Raw genomic sequence first — 10853 nt, 5'->3', positions numbered from 1 at the left:
TCAAAGCTGATCTGCAAATGTGGGCTGTGCGATTCTCAATTTATACTTATGATGCCTTCCTGTGGAAACTCCCAGAACTTTGCAGAAAGTTTCTTAAAGGCTTCTGAGAAGCTGAACTGGTAGAGCCTGGGCTAGATTTGATTAATTTCAACCTCAGGGCCCCTTGTGAATCATGACCAAGATGGCTAAAGGGTCTGGAAACCAGGTCTTACAAGAAGCTGGGTTTGTTTAGCCTGAAAAAGAGGAGACTGAGAGGAGATATGGTAGCCATCTTCCAATATCTCAAGGGCTGTCACATGGAAGAGGGAGCATGCTTGTTTTCTCCTGGTCCAGGACTAGGACCTGATTCAAGTTACAAGAAAAGAGATTCCAACTGAAATATACTCAGAGTCGAGTGTGAATTCCATGCTCTTTATTCAGCTTGTAGCAGCAGTGAATGAAACTTTCCCTGAAACGTCTAGCTATATATACATTATTTACACAATGGGCCCCGCGTGATTGGCTAATTCCTGGCTGTTCCTAAAGGCCAATCAGGTCGCTGATTCACTTCCACCTGGAACTGGATTGGGTGGCTCCTGCAGACCAATCAGACTGCTGCATTCTGGATCCTATTGTTCCAGGATTCAGCTCAGTATATAACACCAACTAAACATCAGGAAGAACTTTCTGACAGCAAGAGCTGTTCAACTGTGCAACAGACTCCCTGGGGAGAGGTTGTGGACTCTTCTTTCTTGGAGGTTCTTAAACAAAGGCTGGATGGTCATGTGCCATTGCATGGGATTGGACTAGATGGCCTTGGGGGGTCCCTTCCAACTCTACAGTTCTATGATTCTGTCATGATCCAGTGGGTGCCTTCAGAGCATTTTCAGTGCTGGTTCCTGAAGACACTGCCTGCTCCTCATAGTCCTAGACCCACAGAGTGCTCTTATGTCCCATGCAGGGTATTCCTCTCCCCCAACTAGCCACCAATCAAATCAAAACATCATTGGACCCTAGAAAATATTTGCAGAAATGGGGTGTGTGTGGTCTTTAGATCCAGAGATGCTTATTACCCTTTCCAAACACTGGCTAACTTACTAGAGCTGAAACTCGGGTGGCTGCACACATGCCCCACGATGCTGCAGGGGCACATTGGACTAGGGATAGCTCTTCAAGGAGCAGCCAGAATGCCTGTCCACTCAGCTACTTTTCTCCAAGTGACATCTGTCCAGGCTAGCAGCCACTTCGTCCCTAGGGGTCCTTGTATCTTGGCAAGCCACAGCACAGAAAGCATTGCAAATAAATCTGAAAGTGGGTCTCCAGGAAGTGAGCAGCACCTTGAATAGACTGCTTATTTCCTGTTTCCTATCTTTTTCTTCCTTGGACACCTGGGAATATTCATATGACATATACTACAGGAAAAAGGGATATCACTGCACAAATTTCTGACTGCATTAGGAAAATTAAACCTTGTTCTGATGTGCTGAAGGCCATGGCGGCAGATCTCAGTGTAGGATTCAGGATGTCCCTGTTTCCATCAGAGAAATGTTTGAGGGTATGGAGTTACCCAACTCCTGAGTCGTCTGAAGGCAAACCTGTATAGGGAAGGTTTTAAAAATGTTTAATGTTTTATTATTATTTTTTATATGTTAGGAGCTGCCCAGAGTGGCTAGAGCAACCCAGTAAGATGTGTGGGGTTTAAATAGTAAAGTAGTAGTAGTAGTAGTAGTAGTAGTAGTAGTAGTAGTAATAATAATAATAATAATAATAATAATAATAATAATAATAATAATAATTTATACCCCGCCCATCTGGCTGGGCTTCCCCAGCCACTCTGGGTGGCTTCCAAAAAAATAAAAAATAAAATAAAATACTCTAATACATTAAACATGTTATCATTATGGAATGGGACGTCCCTATTTTCACCAGAGAACTGTTGGAGTCAGAGCTGGCTGGACTCTGGGGCAGCAGCCTTTCCTCCTCCTTACCCATTCTCCAGCGGCTGCTACAAACTGCCCAAGGGAGGGGGCTGGCAGCGGTTGCAATGGAGAGACAATGGATGCTCCCTTGTAGCTGCAGCCACATCGTAAGAGCATCAGGGTCAGAGAGGGGAATAATGGGAAATGACCCTACCAATATCAAATATATGTATTATTCGACTTTAATATCCTGCAAGAATGTAAACTGTGCCTTGGACTTCAAGAAACGTGTTTTCTGAATGCGCCGTTTACTAAGAATGTATTTTTTGTTGTTGTATCTTTCTCATTGACTTCAAGAATGTTTCTAAATGTGTCTTTGATCTAAATGCTGTATCTCTTTCCTGAATGTATATAAATGTATCTTTTATCTAAATGTAATCCCCCCCACTCTCATCGCCTAGAGAATGCATCTTAATGTAGCAATGTAACAATCACTTGTTTCAAATGTATTTGATTCAAATGTACTTTAGTGTATACTTTTATGTACCCTCTTGGAGAAGTGTTTTCTTTGTACTAGAAAATGTACCTAGAGAAATGTGATTTTATATATTGCTTATCGTGCTCTTGCATGGTCCACATTCCATCCTCTGTCATTTCATGAGCTGTCAAAATATTTCCCTACACCACACTGCCATCTACTGGGTCTACAAGTAACACTGTGAATACACACAAATACATCCTCTAAAACAAAATTAGTTTTATTTTATAAAGTATGCAAACATAGAAACATCACAGATGGGTTGGGTATAAATGGGGGGGAAATATTTATTATTACATATTGTTTAATATTGTTTTCACAGTACAGTATACTTACCATAATTACCATTTACGTGATCAAAGCGACCTCTACAAACTGTAACAGCCTTTTCTGTCCCTGTTTATTGAGAACAAAGTATGTACACGTACACATATTAAAATCCCGAGAGAATATCAAAACACCATATTCTACCCCTGAAGATTTGTGATTCAGCTGCTGTAGAGAAGGCTAATGACTTTCTGTATGCACTGGTCTTAAACTAGTGGTATTTTTCGTGGTAAAAGTCCCCTCCCCGTTAGACAGCCATGTGTGTTGTCTCATTTGCAAATCATCTGATTAGCGTTCTAGAAAAGTTTGGGGTTGGCTTTTGCAGCCCAACTCCGCACCAAGGGACTCAGTGTCCCCCTAAGTCCATTACTGGTCAGAGAAGAATGGTTGGAGGCAGGATCCAGTGAAAGCAAGGCAAATCTTTATTTTTGTTGTGGCAACAGAGTCCCCCACCCACCCACTCAAGGACCCATATCTGGGGTCGACAAGGTTTACTTCTGGGCCGGTTCACTCCAGCGGAGATCCCTCCATGGGCCAGATTGCGCAAGCATGTGCGCCCGTGATTTCCGGCATCTGCGTTGCACAGATGCTGTTTCTGGCGCCGTGGAAGTGAGTCCCCATGCCACACTTCACCAGTTTAGCACAGCATATGGGGACTCGCTTGTGGCCCATGGGCCTTAGGTTGTCTACCCCTGACCCAGATCAAGATATACAAGAACCTTTAAAGACTTTTAAAATTGCCCAACCCCTTAACCGAAGACCACCCAAAAAGACCACCCAAAATACACATGTCACAGGAAAAAGAGGTCTACAACAGAAATTTGATTGTGGCTTGTCTCCTATCTGTCCAGGTCAGAGGTCAGCAAACTTTTTCAGCAGGGGGCCAGTCCACTGTCCCTCAGATCTTGTGGGGGGCTGGACTATATTTGGGGGGGGGGAGGAATGAACGATTTTCACCTGCCTGCAAAGAGGACTGAAGATGCTTCGCTTTACCTGTCCCAGTTGTCATCCCAGTAGCTGCAGTTGGGCTTCTCCAGCCAGCCAGGCGCGGTGGTGGGGTAGGAGGCTGCGTTAGCCAGAGAAGACAGAAGCAGCAGCCCTGGCGGAGGAGCCGCGGATGGAGGCAGGGGAACCGGGGCATCGCTGGAGCTTTTACCCACCACCTGCTGTTGCTTCTTCTTCCCAAGAGGCACCGCAGAGAAGAAGTCAGAGCTGCCTGCCAACCCGCAAGCGGCTGCCACGGTCACTGCAATGACCCACCTGAATGCCATGGGAAGAATGAAGGAGGGAGGGAGGTGGCAATGAAGAAAGCATGCAAGGAAGGGGCGCAGAAAAAGGGTGTAGAGAAGGAAGGAAGGAAGGAAGGAAGGAAGGGCGGACTGAGGGCGAGGGAGGAGGAACAGGAGGAAAACGCAGCGGCAGCCGGCATCACACGCCCCCTTCACAGTGCCACCCTGCTGAGGTGGGCAGGCAGGTGAGTTGACTCCCGCCGTCAATGGCGCCTGGCGTGGGACAAGATTGCTCCGTCCCTGAGGAGAAAAGCACCGCCGTGGGAGGGAGAGGGAAATTCGTGTGCGCTGGCAATCCATGCGGAGATTCCTGGACCATCCACGGTCGAGAAGGCAACTGGGCCTGATCTGGCCTGCAGACCTTAGTTCGCTGACCCATGGTCCAGATAATGCTTGCTGATTGAATTACCTGGCCATGCCTTTCAGATGGTAAATATCTTATTTCTTGAATCCAGGTCACAGGCCCACCCTAGTCATACAAAAAATGCCCATAAGACAGGATTTGGAAGTGAAAGAACTATAGTGAAAGGCTTCTCCAATATATTTCCTCCTGTAGAGGAAATATTTAGAGTGATTAGGAGAGCCAATAGGCCGGGGTTTTGTATTTTTTTTAAGGGGGGGGGATTGTTCTGTGTGCTAAAATAAAATGTAACTTTTCTCAGGGAATATTTCCTAAATTTTGAAGGGTGAAGGATTGGTTTTCTGTGAAGTGAGTCTGCTGTGTGAGTGCACCCTAAAATTTTATAGCATTAGCATTCCCATTTTCAGTCTCCCGCTCCCGCTCATGGCCATTCCCTGCTTTACAATTGCTTCCATGTTCCTGGTAAGTTGGAAACAAAAACAAGCTAACTTAATTGTCATCATGATCACAGGAATAAAATACAATTTACTTCCACTGCCCTCATGGTAGATGTGCAGACTTGGTATTGTAATAACAAAATCTGCCCTTATTTCCTTATGGGGGGACACAAGAGCCCTTATAGAGTCCTTTGTAGGTTCTCCATCAGCAGGACAAAATAACAGAGGCCAACCAGAGAATATTGAGAAGCAAAGCAGCTCGTAAGCCTGATCTTTATTGAACTGTTGCAACAGGGTGCTCCCCTCACACGCAGGAGAGAGGAGGAGGACCCAGCACAAAGGTGTGCCTGCCCTTATATAGACATTTTAAATTCCCTGCCCTGGAGTTCAAGACCACCCCTCCATACATCATACATACATCACAGAAGGGGTGTAACCCAAGACCACCCCCACAAACATCAAACCTACACCACAGAAAAGGCGGTCTACAACAGAAATTTGAATGTTGTTGTTTTTCCTGTCTGCCAGGTTATTTGATAATGCCTTATCTGATTGCCTTTCCTGGTAGTCTGGCCATTCCTTTGAGATGGTGATTTCCCAATTCCTAAGACAATGGGAAGGTTCCCTCGCCCCCTCCCTCCTTGCAGAGAAAACATTTGGTCAGTCTGGGAGTCAAAATGGTTTCAGGGCGGTCCTCCTGTGCTGCTCCAGACATGTGGTCCACATATCTATGTACATGCTTGGCTGGTACATTTATGAACATTTATATATAAAAGACCTTAAATTTTTTATTTCAGTATAATAACGCCTATCTTGTTGTAGAAAAGAATACGCATTCTATGATTTATTTTTTTATATTTTATTTAACATTTTCGGTGATTTTTTTTTAAAAGAATGCTGTATTGATCAGAATTTACATTCATGAACTTTTTTTTTTAATGACTTAAAATGATTTGGTCCTCCTCTTCCGCGACCCATCAAGTTTTGCTGCAACGACCAAAGTCAGCCAGCAGGGGGCAAACGCCTCCTTAGCATCCCTCCGCTCCCTCGGCATTCTCCGTCCTCCCTCGGCGATTTCCGTGGCCTCCAGAGAGGGCGAGAGGGGAAAAAAGAACGTTGCGCTCAACCCCCCCCCCCGCTCATTCCGGCCGCTGACGTCACCGTCCCCTCACGTGGCCGCGCGATGTTCCGCTTCCCTTCTCTTCCCCCATCCCTCCCCGCCGCCATCCCGCAAGCAACCTCAGCCACTTCCCCAATGGTTCCGGCCCTCCTTCGTTCCGGCCCCGCCCCGTCGCTTTCGGCCTCTTTTGCTCGGAAAGCTTCTGCGCCTGCGCAGCCGGCGTGCTCTCCCCTCCCCCACTGGCAACCGCAGCCCCCGCCTTTTGGTTCCGGCCCTCCCTCGTTCCGGCCCCGCTCGTCGCTTTCCGCCTCCTTCCCTCGGAAGACTTCGTCCGACCAGCCCCACAATCCCCGCGCCTCGGCAGCCCTGCTGGGCTCGGGCTTTTCCGGCAGCTGTCGAGACCTGCTCGGCTAGTTCCGCCGGCCCCTTGTTGTCGCGGGGGCCAGCGTCTGCCCCCCTCGGCGGGCCCGGCTGGGCTTCGCTGCCCCCCACCGCCCGCTGCTCCGGCTGCCCCCCCGCGGCCCTCGCCATGGCGGCTTTCGGGATCCTCAGCTACGAGCACCGGCCCCTCAAGCGGCCGCGTCTGGGGCCTCCCGACGTGTACCCGCAGGACCCCAAGCAGAAGGAGGTGGGGAGAGGGGGGCGGCGGGGGCGGCGGCGGTGGGTCAGCAGCACAACCCCTGTGGGTCGGAGGAGGGAGGATGTGGGCCAGTTGGGGAGGGGGCTCCCTCTCGCCCCACACCCACCTGCGGGGAATTAGACACCCCCCTAACCTGAGATCCAAACCGCCCCCTGCCGAGTAAGGGCCCTTGTGTTCGCATTGCCTGCCCCCCGCCCCATGCCAGATTTATAAGGAAGCCGGCGTTTCCCTCCCTGCGCCCCGGACACATAATCGTAGGGCTGGAAGGGGTCCCGACCAGGGCCATCTCGCCCAGTCGCCTCCAAGGCAGGGATGTTTTTTCCGCCCTGTGCGGGGCTCGAGACCATGGCCCTGGGAGTATGAGTCTCACGCCGGGTGCCGAGTGAGCTCAGCAGCAGACAGGGGGAAAGTGTGCTGTGCTTGGTGTGTGTAGCGCTGGGGTGTTGGTGGGACACAGCTTCTGGCCCAGCGGCAACCTGTGACTACATGCCAGGCAGGTGCGCTGCTTTCCCCCAGCTGCTCGCCCCCCCCCCGGCAGCTCACAAGGAGGGTGCCTCTCTCTTCCTTCAGCTCTCCCCCCCCCCCAATAGAGGCTCGGACATGGAAGCTCCCCATTCTTAGAAAGGAGCACCTGTTGGAGGGCGGCATGCCTCCGGGAACCAGTTGCTGGGGGTCACAAGTGGGTTTAGGGCAGTGCTACAGCCGGGTCCAGCTTTAAGGCTTTCCATGAGCATTTGGTTGTGGGTGCTTTGAGAGGAGGATGGCAGGGGGCTGTGATAGAGCATTTGCTTAGACAGCCCCAGGTTCAATTTACAGGAAGGGCTGGGAGAGATTCCTGCTTCTGAAACCCAGGAGTTCTTCTGAAACTGCCAGTCAGTGTAGACCAGGGCCACTGTGTCCCACAAGCTTCATTCGGGTACCCCTTGGCATGTCCTCATTAAACATTGATATTTAATTGTATTCTTTATTGCTTCTTTTATTTCTTTCATTCCATTTTGTTATGTTTGCAATTTGAATTTTGTGGGATGCAGGTTGTAATACAATATAAGAAATAAAAGAAGTGATAAAGAATACAGCTAAGAAGCGGGCAGCTACTAGCACAGTTCATTACGCTTGCTACAGCAGACCGAAAAAGCATTAGGTGGGCAGCCAAGGCCGTCAACAATTTTCAAGTGTTCCATGCTGGGAGAATGTTTAAGAAACACTGGTGTAGATAAGCGTCCTCAGCTGCATGGACTCATGGTTTGATGTGGTATAGAAAGAACCTCCCTACATTCTAATGATTAGATAAGCAAGTAGCCTGAGCCAGCAGAGCTTTTATGTTCATAGCTAATAGCCTCATATAGACCTATTACACTTTCAGTATCATGAAGTTTCATTGGATAGATGCCATGTTGTCGGGAGTATGATTTGTAACACAGAATATATGGACCTTCCTGCCTAGAGATATATGTTTGGGCCCTTTCCATGTCTGCTTTCTAGGCAGGCTGTACAGACATTTTTGCTTCAATCAGCCTTTGACTAGGAGAATTTGATGGCTCATTTATTCTTAACTCTTGTTTCAAATTTATTTAGTGTGCTGGGATTTTGTGACATTATGCTGGTTGCTGCAGTGATTTAGATATGCTCTTTTAGGTTCTGATTTTTTAAAAAGAAAGTTTATTCTGGATTTTATTGATTTGATATTAATGATACAGGTTTTACGATCTTATTTTTGTGAGACTTCTTAGAAAGACATTGCTTTTGAAATACAGAATACCACTTCCCAAATAAATGACATCATGACTATCCTGCTGGAACTGTAGTTCCTAATGTTTTCAAATGCAATCACAAGGACTGCATTGCTGGATCAGACAAAAATAATTGCTAATATAATTTCTTAAGCAGAGCAGTGGAGACTGGCCCTCAGCTTACCTCAAGCCAATCCCCATCTTTCTGCCTCTCTCACAACCAGTCAACTTACTTACAGTCTGCCTGCATTTGATTCTGGCTATGCCTGGCTTTGGCTCTGGCTCTGCCTGCTGTTGGTCTCCATGCCTTCTGCCCTACCAGTCCCAATGGGCACTGACCACCACTGCATATGTGATTACAAGAACTGTTCCTTATTGATTCTGCCAAAGCACCTGGTCTTAGATGCTCCCCCCCCCTTTCTTCTGCAGGATGAGCTGACAGCTCTCAATGTGAAGCAGGGTTTCAACAACCAGCCGGCTGTCTCTGGAGATGAGCATGGCACTGCCAAAAATGTCAACTTCAATCCTTCCAAGGTGAGAGGCTTGACCGTTCTGAAGGTGCACCTGCTGCGGCCTCCTAAGTGATTGTGGCTGGGTTCTGTGGAACAGCATCAGTGTTTCAGCTTCGGTGTTCTACTGGCTTTTTGGAGCTATGATCATTGTACTCTTTTGCTTCAGTGCTATCCACCAGCTACCTGTTAATTTGCCTTCTAAAGAACTGTCTCAAGGCAATTTACACTAAAGAAAATTGAAAACATTGAAAAACAGAAATCAGTTTAACGTTACTAAATTATTATTATTTACTGGGTGTTCCTGTCAGATGACATGTGTACTTGCTATCCCCTGCTTCTCCTGATTTTGGATCCAGTGTTCTGATTGCAGAGGGGTGGGTTATTTGCAGCGGAAACGGGAGAGCTGTTGTGAGCGTGTGCATGAAAGCTTTGTGCTGGGTCACAAGGTGTGACGTTCAAGCTTTGACACCCTGCAAACTCACCTTGGTCTGCATCCTGTAACCTACCAGTTTCTCAATACAGGTGGAAAGTGCCTTTGGTCTGGGAGCATGGTTCTGCTATCTTTCCCTTGTGTGTTCATGTGTGTGTGTGTGTGAGAGAGAGAGAGAAAGAGAAAGAGAGAGTGTGTCTTGGATCCTCTGCACGAAGCTTTCATAGCTGAGATGAAGACAGTATGTGGCTGACGATTAACGCCAAATGTGCTGTGGCTAGTGAGTCTTTGCAGAGTGCGAGCAGCAGGGTCTCTTTGGGAGCTCCACCACCTCGTTCTTTTCCATTTTCCAGATCAGTTCAAACTTTAGCAGCATCATTGCTGAGAAGCTGCGCTGCAACACTCTGCCTGACACAGGCCGCCGAAAACCCCAGGTGAACCAGAAGGATAACTTTTGGCTGGTGACAGCCCGCTCCCAGAGTGCTATTAACAACTGGTTCAACGATCTGGCTGGGACCAAGCCCCTCACTCACCTGGCTAAAAAGGTACTTCCCCCTCCCCTTTTTTCTTTTAGCTTAGGCTGCTAGGAAGAAGGGGAGGGGGGAGTTGTAGTGTAGGGATGGCTGAACTGTGACCCAGAAGCTAAATGGGCTCCTCCTTGCTGTGATTCTAGGATAGACCCTTTCTGGGGTGGGAGGAGAGATGTCTCTGAGAATAGTGGCTAGAAAAGAAAAGAAGAGCAGACTTGAGTTCAGGGGCTGAATGGGAAGAGGAACTATTTGGGACAGTTTGGAGATGCAAGAGTGATTCAGAAGAGTTGATAGGCATGGAATTTGGTAGAGAAAGGGCTGGTGAACTTTTGGGGAGGGATTTCCATGGCTGTGGCAGAAGCTGTGGCACCAGGTCATATGTTGACTTTCCAAATATGGCCTTCTCCTTATATGCAAAGACCTCATCTACACAATACATGGAAAGCAGTATCAGTTTAAACAGTCATGGCTTCCCCCAAAGAATCATGGGGAATGTAGTTTTTTAAGGGTACTGCTAATCCGCTGTTAGATCTACAGTTCTCACAGTGGTTCAACAATCAATCTCTTCCCAGGCATATCTGGGAGCTGTAGTTCTGTGAAGGGGATAGGAGTCTCCTCATGACTCTCAGCCTCCTTAACAAGCTACATTTCCTAGTATTCTTTGGGGGAAGCCATGACTTTAAGCACTTTTAACTTCTTTCAAAGCTGGGGCAGAACAGGAGCACTGTTTGTTTTGCATCCATCAGCAAGCTGCCTTCAGCTCCAGCAGTTGTTGCTGGACAGCCCCTCTCCAGTTACAGCTCTCACCCTCCACCCTCCCTCTGTCAGGTGCCCATCTTCAGTAAGAAAGAGGAGGTCTTTGGTTACCTAGCAAAGTACACCGTGCCTGTGATGAGGGCAGCCTGGCTGATCAAAATGACCTGTGCCTATTATGCAGCCATCACAGAAACTAAAGTGAAGAAACGGCATGTCATCGATCCATTCAGTGGTAAGGACTGCTTCTTCCCATTGCAAATGCCATCTAGACCCATACAGCAGTGT

The 10853-nt window shown here is 48.0% G+C and overlaps 1 protein-coding gene across 9 annotated transcripts in view; it reads left to right on the top strand.

Moving 5' to 3' along the window:
• Window positions 1-6282: 6282 nt before the first annotated feature.
• MED12 (mediator complex subunit 12) overlaps window positions 6283-10853 on the top strand; it is a 52429-nt gene continuing 47858 nt past the window's right edge. For 5 of the 9 annotated variants that reach the window (XM_081180372.1, XM_081180374.1, XM_081180371.1 and 2 more), the window contains exons 1-4: window positions 6284-6598; window positions 8770-8874; window positions 9636-9827; window positions 10641-10800. In XM_081180372.1, the coding sequence (XP_081036498.1) occupies window positions 6500-6598; window positions 8770-8874; window positions 9636-9827; window positions 10641-10800 (556 nt within the window). In that variant the 5' untranslated portion in view covers window positions 6284-6499. Of the gene's footprint in view, window positions 6599-8769; window positions 8875-9635; window positions 9828-10640; window positions 10801-10853 lie in introns of all 9 variants that reach the window. The other 4 variants (XR_014004453.1, XM_081180373.1, XM_081180370.1 and 1 more) reach the window with 2 other exon arrangements.

The sequence above is a fragment of the Podarcis bocagei genome (assembly GCF_964188305.1).
Source record: "Podarcis bocagei genome assembly, chromosome: Z".
NCBI classification, from domain to species: domain Eukaryota; kingdom Metazoa; phylum Chordata; class Lepidosauria; order Squamata; family Lacertidae; genus Podarcis; species Podarcis bocagei.
The sequence above is the reverse complement of the archived record's forward strand: the minus strand, read 5'-3'. Positions and strand labels throughout refer to the sequence as shown.